The sequence below is a fragment of the Lithobates pipiens genome, unplaced genomic scaffold (genome assembly GCF_037356315.1).
Source record: "Lithobates pipiens isolate NorthernLeopardFrog02 unplaced genomic scaffold, aLitPip1_a1.2 Scaffold_24, whole genome shotgun sequence".
Taxonomy (NCBI): Eukaryota; Metazoa; Chordata; class Amphibia; order Anura; family Ranidae; genus Lithobates; species Lithobates pipiens.
This window is the reverse complement of record NW_027507786.1, coordinates 18,420,340-18,447,524: the sequence shown is the minus strand read 5'-3', so window position 1 is coordinate 18,447,524 and position 27,185 is coordinate 18,420,340. Positions and strand designations below refer to the sequence as shown.

Genomic DNA, 27,185 nt, shown 5'->3' with positions numbered 1-27,185 from the left:
TTAAAGTGAACTTCACCTAAAAATCTGCTGGTTCAATTCCAATCCCCATATATTTCCTGATGGCTTTTCCTGGAGACACACCAGGCTATCCCCCAAAAGTCTTCTCACTGTGCTTGCCAATGTACTCACAACTGCCATTCTTGTGCAAGCTCTGCAGTGGTGGGGCCCCGATCCCGCAGCTGAATCAGTTGTAGGAGATGGTCCTGGTGCTTGCTGGACTTTCTTGGACACCCTGTGTGTGTGTGTGTGTGTGTGTGTGTGTGTGTGTTTTTTTTTGTTTTATGAAGTTCATTTTCATGGCAAAGGGACTTTGCAATTCGTCTGATCGCTCTTCATAACCTTCTGGAGTTTATGCAAATTGCCATCATAAAAACACAGGCAGCAGAGTTTGTGAAAATGTAATTGTGCCATTCTCCAATTCTTGGCCACGGCTGTACTGTACAGTATTTGCAGCTGAACTTCCTCTTTAAGATGAGTGACTGGCTACTATTAAGCATTGTTCCATTTGTGACTCCACACAGCATTGTCCTTGTATGCAGGCTCATTGATGCAGATTCCACCTATAGGCTTAAAGGAGTTGTATTCCATGTATTAAGATGCATACCTTCGGTGTAGCAGCCCCACAACACTTGCCCTGAGCCCCGTCTTGGTCCAGCGATGTTTACGTTTTCCCTCCGCCGGCGGGGGAACTCTCCTCCTGACTGGACCGGGCACAGCCGTGGTGCCCTTTGGTTCCTGCGGCTGTCAGTCAGTTGGCCAATCAGGATATAGAAGGGGTGGGGCCAAACGTCAGCTGCTTGTCTGAATGGACACACAGCGCTTCAACTTGGCTCAGCCCCCCCCCCCCCCCCCCCCATAGCAAGCTACTGGTCTTTAGGGGTACTTGTCAGGAGGGAGGGGCCAGGAGCTGCAAAGAGGGACCCGTGAAGAGGAGGATCTGTGCAAAACCAACTGCACAGAGGAGGTAAGTATAAAGCGTGTGGTTTTTATTAAAAAAAAAAAAGACAATCCCTTTTTAAAGGAAAGACAACCTCCCTTTTTCACAAAAATCTTTTTATTCCTTATCTTTTATTTCAGCTTTTGTGTAGCAACTTCTGTTAGTCAAAAAGTTTTCCAGAATTGTCTGAAAATTGCCAGTAAATAGAATCCATGCTGGGGGGGGGGGGGCCATGGAAATCCTCCATACAAGGAGCGTCTGTAGCTCTGCCTGCAGTCAGGCTTTGTCCAAGACTGACGTCTCTTTAGCTTGTTGGACTTTTGTGTGTTAGCGAGGTTAATAATCATGTATTTTATTTTTTTTTTTATAATTTTTTCTCAGGTGTTGCAGAAAACGATGGGATTTTGTTACCAGATTTTAACAGAGCCGGCTGCAGATCCCCGCAAGAAAGATGGCGCCCTCCACATGATCGGGTCCCTAGCAGAGATTTTACTGAAGGTAGGTTAGACTTCGGACTTCTTCTGGGAGCCGCCTTCCCTGTCATGGCCAGCTACGGTCTCTTCCCAAAGATCTGGGGTCTTGTCAGATGAAAACTGAGTTCTGAATCTCTGCAGGGAAATCGCATTGTAGCGTTCCTCTTTGTAGTGATTATCCACAAAGGTGTGCTCTGATATGATGCAGCTTTTTCAGTTTGATTAGGAAGGGTGTGTTAAGTGATACTAAGGCTTGGTTAACACTACTGCCACCTGAAAATCGCTTGACTTGCAGTGCGACTTGAGTACTACTTTCGGTGTGACTTTTGGCAATGTCTGGGTAATCCTCTTCCTGTAATGTCAGATCCAAATCACATCAATGTAGATGAGGATTTGACTTGGAAGTGACTTCCATTAAAGTTTATGGGCACAAGTCGGACAGAACTTGCCTTGAAGTAGTACAGGAACCTTTGCTAAAGTCAGCGCCTCTTCAGCAGTTCTAGTGGTTGTTGAGCCACTCTAACCTGTATACACCATCAGCACTGCCTTCTATTACAGTGTCCCCCTCTGTGTATGATGTGTGTGTGTGTGTGTATATAAATGCTTCAAATACCTAATTTCACAGCTGAGTTTGCGATCACATGACCAGCCGGCTCTCTCCTTCCTCTGAGATGCAGCGGGCGGGGCTGAGACTCCCCTGCTGATGTCCGTTTGGAGGAGGGGAGAGCTGGCTGGTCATGTGATCGCAATCTCGGCTGTGAAATTGGGTATTTTCAGCATTTATATTTATAAATCGGAGGAGAACACTGCAATAGGAGGTAGTGCTGATTGTGTATACAGGTTAGTGTTTCGCAAGCAGGCGGGGCAGCACTGTTATGAGCAGGGGTGGGGGGAGGAGGATAGCGGGCTGTGGATGACGGAGGCATGTAAACTGACCACAGTGTCTGGTCTCGGCAGCCATGATACACCGTGGTCAGTTAACAGAGGGGAGGGCACAAACTGGCAGGATCAGCCAGGTAGTTCAGGTGTTACAGGGGGGCCAAATGACCCAGCACAAGCACTTCTCATATTACATGGCATATAATTTACTTATCCACTTGCTGACCACCCTACACCGTTCTGACAGCGATGTGGCTCTCCTGTGCCAGATCAGGTACCTAGTACGCGTGGTTCTGCGATCCCAGGTAAGGGCCGCACTGCTCGTGTTGTGATTAGTTGCAGCACAAGCCGATCAGCGGGTGCTGGCCAATGGGTGACCGCCGGCACCTGCTGATCGGCGAGGTGTATGACAGGATGGAGCTCTGCCTATGTAAACAATACAGAGCTCTGTCCTGTCGTCGGATGTGCTGGATGTTTCCCTACAAAGTGCATCCCTTAGTGAAAGCTGCACACAAACACTGGTTGGGCACACGTTAAACCCTTTGATCACCCTAGAGGACTACCTCTTCCCAGCTAGTGTCAATAGTACAGTGACAGTGTGTAGTATTGGCAATAATACTGTAGATTTATTAGTGTCACTGGTTACCAAAGTCAATGTCTGTCTGCCGCAACATCGCTGCCATTGCTTGTCGTGTGTGTATATCTATCTCTCTCTCCATAGTTGAACGCTATAATGCTTGCGCAAACCAATATTGTGCAATAAACGCAGTGGTCATAAAATACCACTGAAAGAATGCTGGGGGTGAAAAGACATACATGTTATGTGCAGTGTTGCATGACTGCGCAATTACCAGTAAAAATAAGTGCTGTTTTGAAATAAAATGGCTTGGTCATGAAGGGGGGGGGGGGGGGGGCGAGCTATTGTGCCACTGCCTAGATTGGGCTTTGATGGGGATGGGGGGTTGGTAGTTGGGGTGCTCAGAAGTTTTGGTGTATGCTGTCGAGTAATTCTTGCGATTCCAGGAAAAAATTTTTTTTTTTTTTTAACTTGTCTATTTTTAATTCAACAGAAAAAGATCTACAAAGACCAGATGGAGTTCATGCTGCAGAATCACGTCTTCCCGCTCTTCAGCAGCGAGCTGGGATACATGCGAGCCCGGGTAAGATTCCTGTCCATTTCCTACAGCTAGCGGCACCTCTGTAAGACTTTTATTAGAATTTCAGTGCGTTTTGGATTGTAAGAACTTTTTCTACAGCGTTAACAGATTTAGAAAATATTGTGAGATTATCCCTCACACAAGCATTGCTATTGCATAATTTATCTTCTCTAGAACTGTACAGTCACAACTTAAAAAGCCGGCTTCTCATTGGTTATTACAAATTTCTCCTGTTTTCAGAGTGGATTTCAACTCAAATCTGTGCCTTTTTTTTTTTTTTTTTTTTTTTTTTTATTGGAGGGGAAGATTTTGGTGGCTTTTCTGTAGTTGCCATTTTTTAAAAAAAAAAAATTTTTACCCTGGAAAGCGGAGATCGCTGAGTGGTATGCTGCCCAGGATAGAGGAGATATCTGGGGTTTTTTTTTTTTTACCCCAGATGTCTCCAATAAAGGGGACCTGTTGCGCCTTCCTTATTCCTATTACACGGGATGTTTACATTTCTTGTAATAGGAATAAAAGTGATCCAAGGAAAAAAATAATTTAAGTGTAGAAATAAAAATAAAGCGCTCCTGTCCCCCTCGTGCTCCCCTTCATTTTTCAGTTAATCGTATTTTACCCAAAAAAATTATCATGTGCTGTTTTTTGCTTAAAAAAAATGGAGAAAAATTTCTACATGTAGGAGATGCCGGAATTGACCTAGAGCAGGGATATGCAATTAGCGGACCTCCAGCTGTTGCAGCGCTAAAAGTCCCATGAGACGCAAGACTGACAGCCACAAGCATTGACCCCCAGAGGCATGATGGGGCTTGTAGTTTTGGAACAGCTGGAGGTCCGCTAATTGCATATCCCTGGTCTAGGTGCTAAGTGGTTAAGCAATTTAATTGCAGCTTTTATGTCCAACAGATGCTAGGTACACTCTGCTATCCCTCCTGTACCGCTGGGATATTGGTATTTCCTTGCATGCCTTTTATTCCGCTATACGACTTGCCATTGCCCGGACCGATTGCTTTACAAATGAGTACAGCAAGCGAGTATATTGCTGTTTGCATCTGCAGAATGTGGCGGCGGTGCAGTGTGCGCAGTGTCAGTCTGCGTCTGGTGGAGCGGTGGGTCAGTGTGCTGCTGTCTCCCTGCTCCGCTCACACTTATCCCGCTGCCAGAGATTAATGCGAGATCATAGTACTGGTCTAGTGACGTCTGCTGGACACCCAAACCGCTGGCCAGCCTCCAAACTCTCCCACATCTTGCCTGAGGTTTATGGAATTTCCCGTCTGTATTACTGACCTCTAATATGGTGTCTATAAACTATTTCTGAAATACCAACGTTTGTAAACTCCTTGCTGCCACCAAGGTTCCGTCTCTGTCCGTGTGTTTTTTTCATACTCTGCCTCGGTTCCTCTCGCAGGCCTGCTGGGTCCTTCACTACTTCTGCGAAGTGAAGTTCAAGATTGATCAGAATCTGCAGACAGCCCTGGAGCTGACCCGGAGGTGTCTCATAGATGATCGGGAGATGCCGGTGAAGGTAGAAGCCGCCATCGCGCTCCAAGTTCTCATCAGTAACCAGGAAAAAGGTATAAAAATGACCAGCGCAAAGGTACTATAGATCAGTGGTCATCAACCCTGTCCTCAGGGCCCACTAACAGGACAGGTTTTATGTATTACCTTGGGGGGAGATGCAGACGAGAATACTGCGTTCTAGAGCTGCAACTAACGATTAATTTGTCTGTCGACTAATCATTTTTTCGATTAGTCAACGACTATCCGATTTATTTATTTTTATTTTTTAATGAAGCTATTGGCTTTTTTTTTTTTTTTGATTAGCTAATTAATCCTTTGAAAAACCGGCAGAGTATTGTATGGGGCAGAGTATTGTATGGGGCAGAGTATTGTATGGGGCAGAGTATTGTATGGGGCAGAGTATTGTATGGGGCAGAGTATTGTATGGGGCAGAGTATTGTATGGGGCAGAGTATTGTATGGGGCAGAGTATTGTATGGGGCAGAGTATTGTATGGGGCAGAGTATTGTATGGGGCAGAGTATTGTATGGGGCAGAGTATTGTATGGGGCAGAGTATTGTATGGGGCAGAGTATTGTATGGGGCAGAGTATTGTATGGGGCAGAGTATTGTATGGGGCAGAGTATTGTATGGGGCAGAGTATTGTATGGGGCAGAGTATTGTATGGGGCAGAGTATTGTATGGGGCAGAGTATTGTATGGGGCAGAGTATTGTATGGGGCAGAGTATTGTATGGGGCAGAGTATTGTATGGGGCAGAGTATTGTATGGGGCAGAGTATTGTATGGGGCAGAGTATTGTATGGGGCAGAGTATTGTATGGGGCAGAGTATTGTATGGGGCAGAGTATTGTATGGGGCAGAGTATTGTATGGGGCAGAGTATTGTATGGGGCAGAGTATTGTATGGGGCAGAGTATTGTATGGGGCAGAGTATTGTATGGGGCAGAGTATTGTATGGGGCAGAGTATTGTATGGGGCAGAGTATTGTATGGGGCGATGGCTGCTTCCATCCGACCTCTCCCCTCCACTGCACAGATCAGTACAGAGAGGGGAGAGAGAAACCAGCGTCATGACGCTGGTTTGTTTACAAGTGATCACATTGTAAACGCCTGGGTGTAGAAAGATGGCCGCCGCTTCGGAGCTAGGCCGAAGCCGCGGCCTCTCTTAAGGCTGAGACCGTGGAGCGCGGCATGTGCGCTCGGATCGGTGACGATCCGTTGCACCCCTAGCGATGGCAGCACGAAGGGGGGGGGGGGGAGAGGGGGGGGCGGCGGCACGGAGGGCATCGGTAGATACTAAGCACTGCCACCACTGTGACGCATCAACGCCCTGCACGCACGTCTATGTATTTTCTTAGTCGACGTAGTCGATTACGTCAACGCGTCGTGGCAGCTCTACTGCATTCACTGAGCAGCAAATTAGATCACCTGTGATGTATTCTTCCGCCCTAGAAGGCTTCTCCCTTAATGACCAGACCATTTTTTGCGATACAGCACTGTTGCTTTAACTAACAGTTGTGTGGTCGTGCGACTCTGTACCCAATCAAAATAGATGCGTTTTTCTTACCACAAATGGCTTTCTTTTAATGCCATTTGATTTTTTATATGCTGTAAACGATATATATATATATATATATATATATATATATATATATATATATATATATATATATATATATATATATATATATATATATATATATATATATATATATATATATAATTTTCTAAAAAATATAAAACAAATTCATCAGTTTAGGCAGATATATATTTTTCTACATATTTTTGGTAAAAAAAAAAATCGCAATGGCCAAATGTTGGCTTGCGCAAAAGTTATAGCATCTATAAACTACAGGATAGATTTTGGGGACTATTTTTTATTTTTTTTAAAAAAATTTTGCGAGACTGCTACATTGTGTGGACAAATCTGACCCCGATTTACTTTTTGGGGACCAGTGAAATAACAATCAGCACTGAACAATGTAAAAATGACACTGGCAGGGAAGGGATTAACACTAGTGAGTGATCAAGGGGTTTTGTCTGTTCCCTGGTTGTGTTCTGACAGTCAGGGTGTGGGGGGGGGGGGGGGTCACGGACTCACTGGGACATGACTCCCCCCATCACTGGGAACAGAAGATCTGGCAGAACGGGGGATCTCCATGTTTACTTGGGCAGTTCCTCCGTTCTGCCTCTCTCCTTCACTGTGATGGTGGGTAGCCGGCCGACTTGGAGTCCGCAGCACCCGCGGGTGTCCGCTATCGTTGCAAGGACTGACGTACAGGTAGAGCGATTCCTGCAGGAGAGCCGACCTGCCGCAGTTTATCTGTGTGAGCTGGTCTGCTAGTGGTTAAATATCACCAAAAGAAAACCTTTCCAAAAACAAATTTCATATGGGTACTGTGTAGCGTGACTGCGCAATTGTCATGCATAGTGATGGCGCTGAAAATTGGCCTGGGCAGGAAGGGGGTGAAAGTGCCCGGTATATTGAAGTGGTTAGTTTTTCGGAAGTGTATATCCGGGGTTCACATGTATGTTACTAGTGATGCAAGAAGAAAAGAATATTTGAGAAAAGAGGGATTATTGCGGTGCCTGTCATTCAAACCAATAGACGATTGTGTTTTTTTTTTTTTTTTTTTTTATTACATCATTAACAAATATTACATTCAAGTGTAAAGAAAGAAGCAATTCAAATAAATCATGGGAAGCACACCAAAAGTATATAATAGGGCCAGAATGGTAAATCCCTCTTTTCCCAAATATTCGTCCGTATCTGAAACGGCCCCCGCTGCCATTATCTTCAATTTCTATGTTACTAGTGATATCGCCAAGGGAAGATGAACCCTGAGAAAACTAAAGCAGTCACCACATCTAAGGACTCTAAACTCAAATGCAAAATTATATTTTACTGTGTTATGATTGCTTTTTAAGTTCTTATGCCTATCGAGAGTCTCTTGTGTAGTTCTTGTGCTTGAGTGCTGTGCAGTGTATTGGCTGAGTGTTATTAAATCCGTTTTTTTTGTTTGTGTATTTATTTATTTATTTTTTTCCCCTTCCCAGCCAAGGAGTACATAGCGCCCTTCATCCGGCCGGTCATGCAGGCTTTGCTGCATATAATCAGGGAGACGGAAAATGACGACCTCACCAATGTGATTCAGAAAATGATCTGTGAATATAGCGAGGAGGTCACGCCCATCGCGGTGGAAATGACGCAGCATTTAGTAAGTTGACATTTGTGTAGTGCAGAGTTTGTATATTATGAGATTTTTATCTTTGTGTAAATGTAAGTTATTACCATTTTTGTGTTTTTTGCCCAAGAAGGGTGTTGTGATGGTGTTTATGCTCTCCCCCCCATACCTAGAGGTATCTTTACTATCGTTACTATCTAGTACAGGGCCAACATACTTCAAAATGGAGATGCATATATCTATAATACGTCTTATAAAAAAGTGTTTGTGTGTGTGTATGTATATATATATATATATATATATATATATATATATATATATATATATATATATATATATATATATATATATATATATATATATATATATATATATATATATATATATATATATATATATATATATATATATATATATATATATATATATATATATGTGTGTATATATATATATATATATATATATATATGTGTATATATATATATATGTGTATATATATATATATATATATATATATGTGTGTGTGTGTGTATGTATATGTGTGTGTGTGTGTATATACACAGTGTGTGTGTGTGTGTGTATATGTATATATATAGTGTGTGTGTATGTATGCTTACGCACACACGATTTTTGGCTTTTTAATTCGTATCAATTTAAGACTGAATTGATCGTCGTCCACCTTTAGCGCACAAAAAGCTCAAAAATCTATCCCTTGAAATCCTATGCCTTCACACTGGTCTGTTACGATTCCCTGTGGTGTTAAAAATCCTGCTTTCTGCAATTTTGGTCAATTAAAATAAACGCACCAAAAACCACTCCTCCCAGTTCAACTGCATTGAAAACGCATTAACGCACCAATGTGGATTTTGAGTCTCCTGACCTATGGAAAAACCCCATAAGCACAGCATGGTAAATTCGCTTTGTGTGTTCGCCGCCCTTATTGGTGCCATGGCCCAATGCCAAAAACGCAATTTTTGTGGCTGACATTTCAGTGCATCTCTACTTCAAAAGGCTCTTTTGGTGTCCTACACCCAATTGTTTCAGAGAAGTCAAATTAACTGCTTGAGCTCCTCCCACTGATGCCCCCCCTTTCTACGTATTTCATAAATGATCATGCTCCGTTAGGTGACAAAATGCATCGGTCCATGTTTCTGAGTAATATTGGCTGGTGCGGATGGAGGTAGAGATGATATTGCAGAGACCTGGAGCTGAATATTCCAGGATTTTGTTTTTAGGAGCTCAGGATCGCTGGTAGAGTGACTAGAATTGTGGTGCCCATTTTATAAACGCTCTTCCTTTTTCCCCTGAATGTGCAAAGTGTGTCCTCTCTGAACCCTTTATTTCGATGATTAGTTTGTGTGTGTTGCTATCCCAGCACTGGTTCTTTTTTGCGTGCGGTTGGCCAGTTAGCGGCAGCAGTGCAGTGTGCGCAGTGTCAGTCTGTGTCTGGTGGAGCGGTGTGTTGGCGTGCTGCTAGCTCCCCGCTCCGCTCACACAAATCCTGCAGCCGCAGATGAACGTGAGATCATAGTACTGGTCTAGTGCCCGTCTGTTGGACGGTTCCACCACTGGCCGGCCTCCAAACTCTCACACATGTCGTTCCTTGTGGGCTCAGAGTGAGGTTTGGACCCTCAGAGCCAGAGAATGTTTCTGGGTCCCCTCTGTGGCAGTGAAGGGCTGAGACCCCATTGGGGGCAGTCGGTGATTAATGAGCGTTGTCAGTGTTTATTCAGCATTTTAATTTTGTTTTTGTTTTGTTTTTTGTTTTTTTTTCTCTGCAGGCAATGACGTTTAATCAAGTAATTCAGGCGGGTTCGGATGAGGAGGGCAGTGATGACAAAGCCGTGACTGCAATGGGAATCCTCAATACAATAGATACGTTACTCAGTGTGGTAGAGGATCATAAAGAGGTGAGATCGGTGTGATGTCACACCTCCCCCCCCCCCATTGATGATCCCGCACACCCCTAATTTATGTGTGGAGTGTCTTTTTTTTTTTTTTTTTTTTTTTTTCCCCCTTCTCCATGATCGTCGATAAAATTTAAGAAATATAGCCTACCACAACATTTGCCTTTATTGGAGACCACATGAGACGAAGACAAAGTCACAGGCGGTGGTCTCAACAGGGGGCATTAAATCAAAAAACTGTTAGAGAAGCACCTGAACAACCACAACATACAGAGATATACAATGTAATGCTGACATATAATCACACAACATACAGAGATATACAATGTAATGCTGACATATAATCACACAACATACAGAGATATACAATGTAATGCTGACATATAATCACACACATAGGTTGGACTTGTGTGTGTTTTTTTTTTTTTTTTTTGGTTTTTGTTTTTTTGTCCCCCCCCCCCCCCCCCCCATCTCACTATGTAAAGTCTCTACAATTTTTATGATAAAAAAATCCATATTAATAATCATAATTTTAATACATTTTTAAAAAGAATAAAATCACCAGAGCTCCTCATATGGACCTGGTACAAAAAATGTACTCCAAATGGACCAAAGTACATACCGCTTGTATACAGTAACCGAAGCAAGTTGGGTAAAGGGTTGTGGAGGTCCAAATCTTACGGTCAACCAGTTTCACATAGTGCGTAGCTTCTTCAGGCCTACGTGTGGGGTTATCAAGCTATATAAAATGGCGGGATGTCGGCACACATACCAAGTCTTGCTGGTGGACATGGTGGGTCTTGGGTCCCGATATGTATCCTAGAACAGCCCTTATATGTGACAGAGTAATGTGCGACTCCAATAAAAGATTAATTAAACACCCTCTCCTCCTCCAGTATGGATGATCCTGTATTCCTCCCCATAGTACAATGGAACATCCTCTCCTCCAGTATGGTTGATCCTGTATTCCCCCCCCCCCCCCCCCCCCCATAGTATAATGGAACGTCCTCTCCTCCAGTGTGCATGATTCTGTATTCCTCCCCATAGTATAATGGAACATCCTCTCCTCCAGTGTGGATGATTCTGTATTCCTCCCCATAGTACAATGGAACATCCTCTCCTCCTCCAGCATGGATGATCTGTATTCCTCCCCTATAGTATAATGGAACATCCTCTCCTCCAGTGTGGATGATTCTGTATTCCTCCCCATAGAATAATGGAACGTCCTCGCCTCCAGTATGGATGATTCTGTATTCCTCCCCATAGTATAATGGAACATCCTCTCCTCCTCCAGTATGGATGATTCTGTATTCCTCCCCATAGTATAATGGAGCATCCTCCCCTTCAGTATGGATGATTCTGTATTCCTCACCATAGTATAATGGAACGTCCTCTCCTCCAGTATGGATGATTCTGCCTCCGACGCCCCCCCATAGTATAATGGAACGTCCTCTCCTCCAGTATGGCTGATCCTACTTTCCCTTTGTGTATTTCATGATTTGGTGCAAATACTGAATTTATTAGTCTTGTGTTAGAACCCCACATTGTGTTAATGTTCATAGATGATCTAATGGACCTTGTGGTGGTCTTGTTTTTATACAGATCACTCAGCAGCTGGAAGGAATCTGCCTGCAGGTCATCGGAACCGTCCTGCAGCAACACGTTCTAGGTAAGTACCGGGAGCTTTTTAGATGGGTAGGGGGTCAAGGCCGCTCTGGGCTGAGCAGTTTCTGGCAGAGGTCAGTTTTAGGTTCTTGTGGCCACTCCAAAAAGTTTTGTAAAGCAATTTAAATAGTTTGAGAGAGGAATTCTAATCCTTAATGGCACTTTTATCCTACTTGACTTCCACGATACATCCAAACACTCCAGTTTAGTTGCTGTTTGGAGGGTTAAGGGTTTGGGAAATTGTTGGGGGTGGTTGATGGGGGTGGAGAGTTCTTTAAGTAGGAGTTTTCTGGAACTGGAGGGGTGTGGTGGGCTTGAGGTGGTTTATGGGGTGGCTCTGGAGGTTGTTTAGGTGATGAGTGGGTGTTTTCTGGAAGTGAAGTAGGTGGGCTGGGGGCCCTGTTGATGGGGTGTAGAGGTGATATTGCATGTGGGTGGTGGGATGGGGGTAGTTCTGTAAGGGATTGGAGGGGTTGTTCTATGAGTGAATGTGGTTTCTTGAATGGTAGTGTGGCGGGGGGGGCTTTGATGGGGTGGTTCTGTAAGTGATTGGAGGGGTGGTTCTATGAGTGAATGGGTGGTTTCTGGAAAGGGGGGGGGGGGGGGGGATGGCTGGTGTGTGTTGGGCTGGAGGGTGTAGTTGATGGGGGGGTTGGGTAGGTGATAGTTGGAGATGGAGGGGTGGTTTTGTAGGTTTTGGTATGGAGGGCAGGTTATGAAGGTGAGGGTGGCGGGATGGGTTCTGTAGGTGGACGTTTCCTCCATGCACAGCAGTGGTGATTATCTTCTTCTGACGTCTGCAGAGTTTTATGAAGAAATCTTCTCTCTGGCGCACAGTCTCACCTGCCAACAAGTTTCGGCTCAGATGTGGCAGCTCCTCTCTCTGGTGTTCGATGTTTTCCAGCAAGATGGCTTTGATTACTTCACAGGTGAGCAGATGCGGATTTAATTAGCTTGGTTTAGCCGCCACCCCCTTATATTAAAAGCGGCTATGTGGAATTCCAGAGCAGCGCATGCCCCCTAGTGGCCACAGGGTGAAGTGACATAATGTTGTTTCGCCCGGCCGTCCCATTCTGCCGCAGTGAAACTGCGGCGGCTGGTCGGCAAGTGGTTAAGTTGTAGTTAGGAGCGCTAAATGTTTTGTTAATTCGCGGTGATACTGACTGGAGCCTCTCTTCTGTCTAGACATGATGCCTCTCCTGCACAATTATGTCACGGTGGATACGGACACCCTTCTGTCTGACACCAAGTATCTGGAGATGATCTACAGTATGTGTAAAAAGGTACATTGCTCTTTCAGGGCTTTTTAGATGGGTTAATAGAGGCTTTAAAAGTGCCTCCTCCAGAAATGTAACTAGAAAAGAAACGGAGCAGGAAGGGATAACGACCTTCTGCCACCCACCAACTAATTGGATTTTATTGGCACAACATGAGACCAACAATTAAAATATAAAAAATGTATTACAAATTTCATTTAAAGGAGTCGTCTTTTTGGCCAGGTCTATACCTGTTCCAGAGGGCTCCCTATGGGTCGATGGGCGGAAAGCCCTATAGTTTGCTCATTTTCTTTCTTGTGGCACTAATCTGATGTAATACGGCATGATGTGTAATGCATTGTTGGAAACAATAAAAAGTTAATTGATTAAAAAAAAAAAAATGGCCTATTAAGAAAAAAGAGGATTCTGGCAACAGAAGTCCCCACAAAATTATTAAACCTATAAATGCCCAACACTACCTAATGGTGCAAATATGCAAAGTCTTTTAGGTGCTGCCAAATCGATATTGGGTATTTGGTATTAGGTTTTAAATATTTTTTGGACATTTTTTTTTTCTATCTCTGACCATTTTTATTTGTATTTAAAGAGGGATTCCACCAAAAAAAAAAATATTAAAAGCCTACAGCTTTGACTTTTAATAAATGGACACTCACCTGTCCCGGGTTCCAGCGATGCCGAGGCCGATCGATCCCTCGGCTGCTGCCGCCACCATTCTAGGTGAGGGAATCGGGAAGTGAAGCGAATCGGCTTCACTTCCCGGTTCCCTATTGCGCATGTGCGACTCGCGCAGCGCAATAGGAAATCTCCGCGCTGTCACTGGGACCCGTGTGTGTCCCAGCAGACAGCGCGGCAGGGCAGGAAATGGCATAGACTCCCACGGGAGTCTATGCCCGGAAGTGGGTGAAAATACCTGTCTTTGACAGGTATCTCCACCCCCCTCCCCCCTGAAAGGTGCCAATTGTGACACCGGAGGGGGGGAGGGTTCCGATCAGCGGAGGTTCCACTTTAGGGTGGAATCCCGCTTTAAGTCAAACTTGTGATTTAAAATGTATTTTCCATTTAAATGGTTGGTCTCGTGTTGCGCCAATAAACACCATTATTTGGTGGGTGGCGGAAGAGTTCGTTATCCCTTGCTGCTCGATTTTTTTTTTTTTTTTTTTTTCTGGATTACTTTCCAGCACAACAGGAAATACAGTACATGGTGGGGGGTCTGGTCCCCCTCCCCTCAGGGGAAAAGGGCACTGACGGGTTGTACCATATTTCAGTTTTGTGGGGGGGTTCAGAAGGGCCCTTCAGTCCTGCATTAAATATACTGTCGTTCAGCAGTTTGGTTCTGGATTGGGACCTTTGTTTAGTCTCTTATAACATTCTCTCTATGGAATACTTTTTCTTTAATTGGGTTAGATTTTACTAGAAGTCAATTAGCAGTGAGGTGTTGTCTGCAGTGCCCCCAATCTCTGGCACTGGTTCAGCAGACACAAATGACCCATAAATCCATCATATAACACTTTATTTTTTATTTTTCTTGTGTGTAGGTACTAACGGGAGTGGCGGGAGAGGATGCTGAATGTCACGCGGCTAAACTTCTAGAAGTCGTCATCTTACAGTGTAAAGGGCGTGGCATTGACCAGGTGAGATGTTTGGGGCAATCATTTAAGGATTAGTTCACCTTTTTAACCACCTCCCACCATGTAGACTGGCAGCGGGCAGGGTGGCGCGCTCCTTCTGGGATGATGTTGCCCCCAGTCTCGCTGCGCTAGCGCCGTGTCTCTGGGACTCGGTGCAAACCGCTATCTCGTTGAAGACCCGAGGATGCTGCTCTCTACCCATGTGCTCAGCTGTGTCCAATCCCATGTAAATGGGGAAATGCCAGTTCTCGGCTCTCCTCACATTGACCGTGCTTGCCAATTGGAGCGGTGAAAGAACATATCACTACTTTGTACAGTCCTGCTCGCTATGCCCTAATTTTCAACAAAACCTGATGGAAGAAAAAATAAAATATCCATTCGTATACGCAGTGAAACCCGCCCCAAATGCTGATCGTATTCACAGCTCAGTTCTGTTCGCTACAATGGACCTGTTAGGCGTAGCCCCCAGCAGTACAGAAAAGGGGGCTCCCTTGGCAAATGTGCTTAGCAGCTGCAACTGGGGGGCCACTCCCAGGATGGGTGGGTGGGGTTTTTTGGTGTGTGTTTGTGCTTTTTTTTTTTTATTATTTTTTATGTTAACCCTTTAAATTGTAATTTTTACTAAAATTGATCCCTAATGGGTGGTGCCTGGGAGGGTGGGGTGAGCCAATGAGAAAATCCCTCTGCTATAATTTCCGGATTTGATGCCCACCCGTTCCCCCCCTTAATATAAAAAATAAAACATACAGTAGGGAGAGCACGGTACCCCTTTGTATTGTCAGCAACCGTTCAGAAACTTGGAAACCTCTAGACCAGCGGTCGCCAACCTTTCGGACCTCGTGGACCAATTACATAAATTTTAAATGCCTTATACACACAATGCTCCAGTGCTCTCCCCCCTCCCCGTAGATTACATTACTGCTTTATACACACAATGCTCTGGCTCTCTGCCCCCTCCCCCAGATCACACCGCTGCCTTATAAGCACAATGCTCTGGCTCGGCCCCCCTCTCCTCTATTGCACTACTGCCTTATACACACAATTCTCCGGCTCTCTGCCCCCTCCCCCCAGATCACACCCCTGCCTTATACACACACAATGCTGACACTTTGCCACCTCCCCCTGGTTCACACTGTTGCCTTATACACAATGGTTGCAGGCACCTGCTTTTTAAAAAGTTTTAAGGTCTGATGGGGTCTCTCTGATATTGTCAGGCTGTACGTCTCATCCTGGAGAAGTTGGGGGTTGGGTTTCACCACTCGCTGTTGGGTCATACAGCTGTGACATTCATCTTTGACATTCTTATGCTGAATTTTCCCCCTCCCGCCAGGTCATACCGTTATTTGTGGAGGCCGCTCTGGAGAGGTTGACTCGGGAGGTGAAGACCAGCGAACTTAGGACGATGTGCCTGCAGGTCGCCATCGCTGCGTTATACTACAGTCCTCCGCTGCTTCTCAACACCCTGGAGAACCTTCGTTTCCCCAACACGGTGGAGCCAGTCACCAGTCATTTCATCAAACAGTGGCTGAATGACGTGGACTGCTTCCTAGGGTAAGCTGAGAAGTCTGCACGCCCAGTAGGGCCTAGTCTGGAACCCCCTAATGCCGTGTGTCCCAGCATACCACGCTTCCTGTCTTTAGAGGATCGGTCATGTGATGTCCACGAATAAAGCAGCTTAGAAGTTGTGATTCACAAGATTGATACATTTAACAGTTGTTATAACTATTTTATTTTTATATGGCCTAATACCTTCATTGCCACCCCACCTCTCTGCCATAAGCCTTCATGCCCACCAGACACTTCTAAACTGGCTGTAGCAATAAAATGCCATTGTAGAAAGAGGTAGCGTTGGCCACCACACACCTCACCCAGCCCAAGTGTTAAGCAGGTAGAAGAAAAAGCAGCCTCAGCTCCGTTCATCCAGAACATGGTTTCACCCCACTACAGGGGCTAATTATGCAGAATGATCTCCATGATTAAGCCCCAGGGGTTGGGTGAAACATGGTCTGGATGATTTGAGGTGAGGAGGCTTTTATTTGCTTCAGCCCACTTGCCACTCGGGCTGGGCAAGGTGTGCGGTGGCCAGGCTACCTCTTTCTACAATGGTGTTTTATTGCTGCAGCCAGTTTAGAAAGGGGTAGCCTGGCCACCGCGCGCCTTGCCCGAGTGGTAAGTAAAAGCCGCCTTGATTCATCCAGACCATGTCTCCAGCATGTTTTGCCCAACCCCTGGGGCTTAATCATGGAGATAATTCTGCATAATTGGCCCCTGTGGTGTGGTGAAACATGTTGGAGACTTGGTCTGGATGAGTGGAGCTTAGGCTGGCTGCTTTTACTTCTACCTGCTTACCACTTGGACTGGGTGAGGTGTGCAGCGGCTGGGCTACCTCATTTCTATTTTTGCAGCGTGCTTTGAGTCTGGGTGCAACTTTCCTCGGCCTGCACCCTCATTGGTCAGTGGCATCCAACTCACCGGACCTTGACAGCCTGAGCGGGGTACCCTTAAGCATTTGTGATGGGTTAAAATAAAACACTTTCAGATGTTCTACGAATTTCACTGCTGCGGTCATGTAGATCTGCATCCTGCAGTATGAAGTGCCTGCCCCTCCTTCCTCGTATATTAAAGGCCCAGAACTATGATACTGGTGGAGGCCGATATCTGACAGCTATCAAGCCGTGGCCTGACAGTGGGGCCCCAAGACATAGCTATAATGCCTGCTACAGGGCCAACTCCTGGTAAAGTCGGGCTGTCCTGAAGAACAAGCCATAGAAACGGCCATTGGTGTTTCCATAAATGCCACTGAAATTTCACTTATTCAGGGTTTATGTAGCGCTAACAGTCTGTGCGCCAGTTTACAACATGAGGGCAGACAGTACAATTCAATCCAGGAAAAATCAGACGCCGCTGCTCATAGGAGCTTACAATCTAAAAAGGGAGGGTCCCACTTGTGTATAACTCACAATTCAGAAGAATGGAACTCTTTCTTGGCGTATTTGAACATGTGACTCCGATGGCGCTTAAGTTTGTCAAAACCAACATGTGTTTTTTTTATTTTACATAGATTACACGATCGGAAAATCTGCGTCCTCGGTCTGTGCGCCCTAATAGAACTCGATCAGAGGCCGCAGATTCTGGGAGATGTCTCCACGCAGATCCTGCCCGCCTTCATCCTCTTATTCAACGGTCTGAAGAGAGCATACGCCTGCCATGCAGAGCAAGAGAACGACAGCGACGATGACGAGGATGGAGAGGACGACGACGAAGCTGGTAAGTGTGTCTAAATCGGAGGTCTCAAGCTGGCGGCCCTCCCAAGCTGTTGCAAATCTAAAAGTCCCGTGAGGCCTTGCAAGGCTGACTGTTACAAGCATGACTCCGACAGGCAGAGGCATGATGGGACTTGTAGTTTTAGCAACAGCTGGGAGGGCCACCAGTTTGAGACTCCTGGTCTAAATGGACACTTCATGGCTTCAGTAATGGTTACTTTTTTTTCCCTTAAGCTATCTCTGAAGATACAGAACAGAGGGGGAGGTGTTCTGTAGTCTTAGAGCAAGGGAGTTGTACTCAATTTCATCGTGGGCTGCATTGGCATTATGGTTGCTCTCAAACGGCTGACTGTATCTGTAAGGATAGATGTCCAGAGCACCCCACCCACCCTACATCAAATGGCAAGAGCCAACCCCCCACCCACCCTACTGCCTGTGGGCAGAGCTGGGGAGCAGAAAATGCAGGGACTGGAGTCAGCTGCCAGTCTGCTGAATGCTGAGACCAGGGCAGAGATGGAGTGCTGTGCAGGATCTGCAGGAGTTCTGTCCTCTACTGCCAACTGATATATGGGGGGGGGCAGGGGAGATGCGAGGGCAACGTGAAATTGCCCTGATGTTTGTGTTTTACAGTGAATATACTGATCCTCTATAACAGCTCCTGCATCTATCTGCCAGATTTGTCGCATAGCACTTATGACCCTCAGGATATTGCTGTGCTGTATGGAAGGAGAACCTAAACCCCCCCCCCCCCCCCCCCAACATTTCTACCAGTAAATGTCACCGCAGCAGTGATCCACACCATGAAGTCTCCTATTAACCTCCATACCCCATCCTACTGACTTGCTGAGGCAGTGGTCATCATCGGCCTGCTCCTCCACCATTCAGAGGTAGCCTTGTATTCATTCACACTCTATCTTGTTCTGGGCGTGAGGAGGGCGCTCTATACTGTATGTAGCCGAGGCTAATGCAGCGCGTCCAGTAAGCACACCTGTTAGCGCAATTTGTTCATTTGGTCCAAGCTGCGACATTAAAAGAACAATACATGATTTTTAAGCCAAGTTTTTTTTTTTTATTTTTTTTTTTTTTTTTTTTTTATGGGTGCCAACTAAGGATGCCTCCTAGTGGCCAGACAATATGAAGGGTGTGTGCTGGGCACAATTGGGTCGTTATTTTTTTATTTTTTTTTATCATTTTTGTTTCTCCGCAGAGCTGGGCAGCGATGAAGATGACATCGATGAGGAGGGACAGGAATATCTGGAAATGTTGGCGAAACAAGCCGGAGAGGATGGAGATGACGAAGATTGGGAGGAAGACGATGCGGAGGAAACGGCGTTAGAAGGTTATACGACTATTATTGATGACGAGGATAACCCCGTAGACGAATATCAAATATTTAAAGCTATATTTCAGCGTAAGTTTATTTTTTTACACTTTTTTTTTTTTTTTTTTTATTTCTTTTTCTCCTTCTTTTTTTTTTTTTTTTTTTTTTTTCTTTCTGCTGACTTTTTTTATCAAGTTTCCTATGTTTGGCGGTATGTTTGCACGATTCTGGCTAAAATGAGAATCATGATTATTTTTTTGCTTAGAAGATCATGATTCTCTCGGCGTAACATCTTTCACATTAAAACAAAAAAAATTGTGTTAACTTTACGGTTTCTCTTTTTTTTTTTTTTTTTTTTTACCCTAACAATTGCATTTGAAAGACTGCTGGACAAACAGTGTGACATAAAATATTGCAGCAATTGCCATTTTATTTCCTAGAGTCTCTGCTAAAATTTTCTATATATTTATTATAATATTTGGGTGTTCCAAGTAATAGCAAAAAATTTATTTTTTTTAACTTTAAGTGTCAGAAAAAATTTAGACTTTAAGTGGTTAAACTTCCTCCATTTACACATTTGAAAGCTTGGCAGACTGCCCAGATTATTTGTTTACACCAGAAGTTCTATCCCTTTGATCTAAGTAAGTTACAATGTTTCAAGTTCTAAATTTGGCAGATTGGGATGCTTTCTTTTGACAGTTGAGTGAGCAGATAATCTCTCTCCACTTCATTATATGAAAGAATCGCCTACTCAGCGGGAGAGATCGTCAGGGGAGTGAATCGATCGCTTCTTTTTTTTTTTTTTAACGATTAATCGTGCAGTTCTAATATATACGTGGGGGGAGAGAGCAGGGGTGCTATATGGGGGGAGGGAGAGGGGGGGGGCTATATGGAGGGAGAGAGCGAGGGGGGCACTATATGGAGGGAGAGCGCTATTAATATTGTATATAATGTTTACTTTATTTTTTTGCTGGAAAATTTATTAAAACCCATATATAGATCTATATATAGAGAGAGATGTAATATTTGATTTAGCAGAGACCCTAGAGAATAAAAGATCCCTGTAATGCTTTGTCGCACAGTATTTGCACAGCGGTCTTGCAAACGCAATTTGTTTTGGAAACAATACTTTTTTGAATCGAGTAAGAAAACTGTAAAGTTAACCCAATTTTTATTTATATAACGTTAAAGATGATATGCCAAGTAAATTGATACCCAAAATGTCATGCTTTGAATTTGCTCACACTCGAACAGCCACAAACTTTGGCGATAGGCGATGTTTATAAAGTCTACAGGCTTAGAGTTGGAGGAGGTCTAGTGCTAGAATTATGGCACTCGCTGGACCGATCGCGGCGATGCCTCAAATGCATGGTTTGCATATGTGCCTATGCGTTCTTTTGCGTTTGCTTGCGCTTGGAGGGATGGGGCACTTTAATTTTTATACTTATCCTTTTGATAAAAAAAAGTAACTTTTTTTTTTTTTTTTTTAATTGCTATTACAAGGAATCTAAACATCCTTTGTAATAGAAATAGGCATGACAGGGCCTCTTTAAAGACCTCAGATCTCTAATTTACACTTAAGAGCAATAAAAAAATTAAACCGGGCGGAAGAGACGTTTGAAGTCTCTCCGGTCCTCCACGGGTGTAGTCAAGTTTGGGGCGGCCCATCTTGCCCTCACTCAAACTTCCTGTCCATCCATCCCCGGGATGGATGGTTTCCGTTGCTTCTAACAGCTCTGGTGAGTGGCAGAGACTACCAGGAAGCTGCGGGAGGGGGTGGCCGGCACCTCTTCCACTGCCCCATAAATGATCCTGCAGCCAATCTGCCACTGAGACCATTTATGTTAAAGCAGACTGCCCGCCATTTAAAAAAAAAAATGCCCGAGTTGTGTTAGCAATCTGCCATAACCTCTGCTATTTGACGTCAAAGTAGCAACGTATATCTGCGGTGGGCGGTCTGGAAGTGGTTAGAGGTGGAGGATTCTTTTCTATACCCGCTGTACTTCTCTTTAATTTGAGGCTTTGAAAGTATTTAGTTTTTTTTTTTTCTTCTCTATATTTAGAGCTGCAAGGACATGACCCCGGTTGGTATCAAACTCTTACGCAAGGACTCAGCGAAGAGCAAGGAAAACAGTTACAGGACATCGTAACGCTGGCAGATCAGAGGCGAGCAGCTCACGGTAAACGCTGTAAAAATACGATTATTGCTGTCTGATCCCATTTCAGATTGATGGCTTTGGGTGTCGGCGGGTGAAGAGACTGCAGAAAAAAATAATCAAGATGCTGCCATTAACGCTTCAACCTGCAGCCACAGATGAATAGTTTGAGAGCCTTGAACCAAGGCACGAGTGATCCTTCCGCCACCTGTACCCAGACTAACTTATTCCCGATAATAAAAAATATATGTAATAAAGCATTATTATTCTTGTGGTGATACTTATTTTTTTTTTATTTTTTTACGATTTACATTTTAAGTGTTTTTATGCTTTAGGCTTTTTATTGTGCGTCCCTTTACAATATAAAGGGAAGACTTACAATTGACTTTGATACAAGGTTAGGAGGGGCCCTGCTTGTATAACTTACAATGGGGGGTGCAGATTATGCAAAAAGGTAATAACTGTGGGATGATGTAGAAAGTTCTAGCTGATGATTAGAGTGGAGATGGGCTTCCCTGAATTGATGTGTTTTCAGGTATCCCCTAAAAGTGGACTAAGTAGCTTGAGATGGTACAGATTGGGGTAGCGCGTTCCAGAGAAAGGAGGCCCAGCACATATTGGGGCAGAAGGGAGTTCCAGAGGATGGGACAAGCTCTGGAGTGAATGGAGTCGAAAGGGATATCCAGAGCATGGGACAAGTTCTGGACACAATGGGGTCGAAGAGATATCCACAGCATGGGACAAGCTCTGGACAGCTGTGGGGGGGGAGTTCCAGAGGATGGTGGTGACTCTGGACAGACTTTGGTAGAGAGTTTCAAAGGATGGTATAAGCTCTGGACAGATTGAGGTGTGAGCAGAGGAAGGGGACAGGCTTTGGCGGGGGGGTTGAGAGTTTCAGAGGATAGGATGAGCATGGTGGGGGAGGAAATGAGAATGGGAGGTCTTGCAAGGAATGAAGAGGATGGTTTGGGTGATATTTTGCGATTGAGGTTGGTGTAGCTCGGGGCTGAGTTCTGGATGGCTTTGTATGTCAGTAGTTGGAATTTTTGTGTTGGGTGATCAGGGACTAATGGAGGGATTGGCAGAGAAGGGGTGGTGGACATGAAGTGGTTGGCAAAGTTGATGCCTGGCAGCAGCTGTCACAATGGACTGCTGCTTCTCTCTGCCAATCCCATTCACTGGCTTCATCTACCCCACTAAAATGCTAACCATAACATATATAAGGCCATTCACAACATTGCCCCCAACTACATCACCATCCTCATCTGTAGATATCACCCAAATGGTCCCCTCCGCTCCTCCCAGGACCTCTCCTGCTCTCTAGTTCCCTTGTTACCTCCCCTCATGCTCGCCTTCAGGACTTCTCCAGAGCCTCTCCCATCCTCTAGAACGCCCTGCCCTGGTATATCTAATCAGCCTCTACGCTGTCCACCTTTTAGGACAACCCTGTCCACTCATTTTATTCAGGGAAGCCTATCCCACACCCACTTAACTGTCCCCAAGCCACCCCCATTAAATCATTCTCTGCAGCGATTATCTTTTTGTACCACCACCCCCTCCCTTTAAAAAGTAAGCTCTGAGTAGGACTCTCCTGTACCTTTTTTGTATTGTACTGTAATTATGTTGTCCCCTATACATTGTAAAGCGCTGCATAAGCTGTTGGCGCCATATAAATCGTGTAGAATAATAGTTTGTGCAGCGGTAGGCCAATGAGAATGGATTCAAATCTTAGTAGTATCACTCAAGAAAGGGGATATATTGTTCAATCTGTCAAAGGCATCCCTTGAACAATTCCCCAACTTACTCTTATTGCATCCATGCACTATCTTTAGGATTGAGTGGTTGATATACTGATGTTCTAGAACAGGGGTCTCCAAACTATGGCTCTCCAGTTGTTCAAGAATTGTAGTTCCCGTCATGCCAGAGTTTTACAATGCTTCTTGGGACGTGGAGTGCTGTAGTTTCTAGATCCTTGTATCTAGAACAACCCAAAGTAATTTGGCAACCCAAGTCCAGACCTCCATACCAGAGGTCCTCATAACTAACATCTGCAGGTGGGCCACAAAGTTTCATTTCGCTAAGATTTTTCTCTTTTCTTTGCAGAATCCAAAATGATCGAGAAACACGGAGGCTACAAATTCAACGCTCCAGTGGTGCCAAGTTCCTTCAATTTTGGCGGTCCGGGCATGAATTGAGCTGTTGCTTTTTTTCTCTTCCTGCTAACGTGTGACTGATTTGTAGTGAAGAAGCTTGTGTTCCTCCCAGTAGCGGTTCCAGAACCGGCTCACGCTCTCCGCCTGTCGCCCAATCCTGAACTCTTTGACATCCATCGGACATCTGGGAAAAAAAAAATGTAGTTTTTTTTTTTTTCGGGAGAGCGTGTCATGAAATACCCGGCCCTGGGACAGCAAACAGAGGGGGGTTTCTGACTTTTTTTTTTTTTATTATTTTTCCTTCCACTTACAAAAAAAAAAAATAGGAGCTCAATTTCCAGAACATGCTGAGAAGATCAGAAAGCCGGAGCGAGAGAAGGGGGGTCACATCATCGAGGCAGCTTTGTATTCGTTAAATATAAGACCACATTCAGGGGGCAAGTAGGGGGTGGGGAGGGAGGGACTATTTAACTCATTCAGCACTCATCAAGGCCAATTTCCATTTTCCGTCACCGGTTTTAGTGTAATAGCTTCTGACACATTTCTGTTTTTTGGGGCCTCAGATTGGTGTTCGGTCTTTTATTGTAAACATAAAAAAAAAAAAAATTATCTCAACGGAGGCAAATGAATTGTAGCCTTAGATTTAGGCTCCTCCTGTTATCCAGATAGACTTGACTGTTCCTGATTGTAGAATGTCTGAACACTTGTAGCACTACACAAGCGACTCACCGATGTACATGACAGCACTTTTATATGGAGAGTTTAATCCTGCTCACCCTGTGTACAAAATTGGCCATGTATCTGCTGTTTATACATTATACAAAAAAAAAAAGAAAAATAAGGGATTGCATTTAGGGACGGCTTCGAGTTAAAAGTGGTTGAACCTGATGTTCGTTTTGTATCCGGTGACTTTTGTGGGGTGGGAGAAAGGTCACGTCCTGGTTGTGACTTGAATCTGGAGATGTAAAAAAAAAAAAAAAAAAAAACACACACGAAAAATATTAAGGTTAAGTAATAATTCATTGCTGCTACAATTGGCAACACCCTCTGTGTCTTTTTTTGGGGTTACATTTTTTTTTTTTTTTCTTTCTGAATTCTCTAAATGTAAAGCGCTGAGATAAAATCCTGTTTTTATCTGCTGACGCATGTACGAAAACGAAGGAGATGAAGGTGTAACTCGGGGTGAAGTTTTGTGGATGAAACCTCTATACATGCAATCTATTAAAGAGGAGAAAAAAAAAAAAGGCGAATTCGGCTAATTTGCTGACTCGGACTAGTTTCTTGGCTTTTGGAAATTCCCAGCTGACAAAAAAAAATAAATTAATAATAATAATATATGAATGCATGAATTGGCAAATAAAACACATTCCTTTCTATTTTTGCTTTTGGTCTATATTAAAGCATAACGTCAGGGTAAACCTGTGTGTGCCACCGGGGGGGGCAAAAAAATAAATGTGAAAGACCGCTACCCCCCCCCCCCCCCCCCCAAGTGTGTTTTAATTACTAGGAGTACATATGAGAACCAAGGATCAATAATAGGTGTTGAAAATGTGGTTTCCTGCACTGTGTCGAAAGGGGGGGATGCTGATTAATGACAACACCTGTGATTTTTGTCACGATTTTACCCTGATTTCATAGGTATGTGACTCCAAAAAAAAAATGCACCAGAAATACGACATGCGTGCATTTTTTTTTTTTTTTTATGCCTTCTTGCTGCGTTTTCAAAGGGGCGGTGTGTTTTTTTATTTTATTTTTTTATTTTATTTTTTTGCGACCCAAAGAAAATACAGCAAGCAGGATTTTTAAAAGCACTTCAAAAGGTGCCAACAATAAATTTCATATTTAATTAAAAAGTTGAATATAATGTAGTGTGTTATATATAATTTTTTTTTTTTTTTATGTAAATTTTGGTTTTGGTCAAGTGCACCCTGAAGTTTCAGCACCAAAATTTTCACTAATCAATAGGTATTTTGCATAAACAAAAAAATAACATAACCAAATATTATGATCTCTGTAATATGTTACAAATTTATTTTTTACAGGTATGTATATAGCACCGTTAGTTTATGCAGCCTTTTACATACAGATGTGCTCATAAGTTTACATACCCCGGCAGAATTTATAATTTCTTGGCCATTTTTCAGAGCATGTGAATAATGCACAAACTTTTCTGTCACTTATGGAAGCCATTTATTATCAATCAACTCTGTTTACTCTTTTTACTCTGATCAAAAGTTTACGTACCCCAGTGATTTTGGCCTGATAACATGCACACAAAGTGGTTTGGATGGCTATTAAAAGTAACCATCCTCATTTGTGATCTGTTTGCCTGTAATTAGTGTGTGTGTATAAAAGGTCAATGAGTTTCTGGACTCCTGACAGACCCTTGCATCTTTCATCCAGCGTTGCACTGACGTTTCTGGATTCTGAGTCATGGGGGAAAGCAAAAGAATTGTCAAAGGACCTGTGGACAAAGGTAGTTGAACCAAGGAATTGAGAATGCCAATCTACAGTGTTCAAACTCTTAAGCAAGAAGTGGAAAATGAGGGGGTTCTTTTGAAACCAAACCACGGTCGGGTAGACCAACTAAAGTTTCAGCCACAACTGCCAGGAAAATTATTCGGGATGCAAAGAAAAACCCATAAATGACGTCAGGTGAAATACAGGACTCTCTGAGAACATGTGATGTGGATTTTTCAAGATACACAATAAGGGGGCACTTGAAAGATGGGCTGCATGGTCGAGTCGCCAGAAGAAATCCATTACGATGCAAATGCCACAAAGTCCCCCGCTTACAATACTCTAAACAGCACAGAGACAAGCTTCAAACCTGGCACAAAGTCACTTGGAGTGATGAGACCAAAATTGAGCCTTTTGGCCACAACCATAAATGCTTCATTTGGAGAGGAGTCAACAAGGCCTATGATGAAAGGTCCACCATCCCTACTGTGGATCGCTGATGTTTTGGGGATGCGTGAGCTACAAAGACACAGGAAATTTGGTCAAAATTGATGGCAAGATGAATACAGTATGTTATCAAAAAAAAACTGGAGGAACATTGAAGTAGAATAGTAAAGTATCGAACCAGGCAGAACTTCAGCAATGCGGGCTTATGTTCAAAGTATTACAAGATACAGGTCTAATTTATACAGTTTCTTACAATGACAGCATATTAGATATAGGTATTCTTATCTTCTAACCAAATTGAAACAATTGTGAATTGTTCTCACCTTTGAACCAGAATGGGTCTTTTCTTCCAATTATTGGGAACCCATCATTTAATAGGGAGCAGACCACCTAATCGGTCCTCTCACAGAGTTCTGGGTTCCAGCTCGACCAAGTTTGTGAGGGAAATTCACCGGAGACCACACCCTGGAACAAGTTAAGAAGTTTTTTTTCTATTTGACTCGTACAAGGAGACAAGTTACGGACAGATATTTGCCTATTGGTTCTGACCGTCTGCCACCCTTGCAATAGGACTGCATAGACAAACAGCCCGATAGACGCCTATCTGACTTGTCTGTCTAACAATTGTAGAGCTTGCATTTATATACCCTTTTACAAGCCTTGTCTTAATCATCTCTCCTACATATGGTTGGTTGCTAAGATCTAGGTCAGTGTAACTATCCATAAATCTGACACCTGTTCTACAACCAGATAATTTTAATTAT

At 43.9% G+C, this 27,185-nt stretch overlaps 1 protein-coding gene and 2 non-coding genes across 3 annotated transcripts in view; all 3 read left to right on the top strand.

Moving 5' to 3' along the window:
* Window positions 1–24,890, top strand: part of IPO7 (importin 7) — a 58,382-nt gene extending 33,492 nt beyond the window's left edge. Inside the window, 14 exon segments of the mRNA XM_077453643.1 lie at window positions 1,319–1,435; window positions 3,360–3,449; window positions 4,852–5,017; window positions 8,017–8,177; window positions 9,926–10,054; window positions 11,654–11,720; window positions 12,520–12,645; window positions 12,902–12,999; window positions 14,529–14,624; window positions 15,952–16,172; window positions 17,683–17,888; window positions 19,092–19,295; window positions 21,269–21,385; window positions 23,465–24,890. Coding sequence (XP_077309769.1) covers window positions 1,319–1,435; window positions 3,360–3,449; window positions 4,852–5,017; window positions 8,017–8,177; window positions 9,926–10,054; window positions 11,654–11,720; window positions 12,520–12,645; window positions 12,902–12,999; window positions 14,529–14,624; window positions 15,952–16,172; window positions 17,683–17,888; window positions 19,092–19,295; window positions 21,269–21,385; window positions 23,465–23,556 — 1,890 coding nt within the window. The 3' untranslated portion in view covers window positions 23,557–24,890.
* LOC143929747 (small nucleolar RNA SNORA23) lies at window positions 4,511–4,691 on the top strand. The gene has a single exon (XR_013262599.1). It is a non-coding gene; the product is annotated as a small nucleolar RNA SNORA23 (small nucleolar RNA).
* Window positions 9,560–9,741, top strand: LOC143929745 (small nucleolar RNA SNORA23). Its single transcript, XR_013262597.1, has one exon. It is a non-coding gene; the product is annotated as a small nucleolar RNA SNORA23 (small nucleolar RNA).
* Window positions 24,891–27,185: the final 2,295 nt, after the last annotated feature.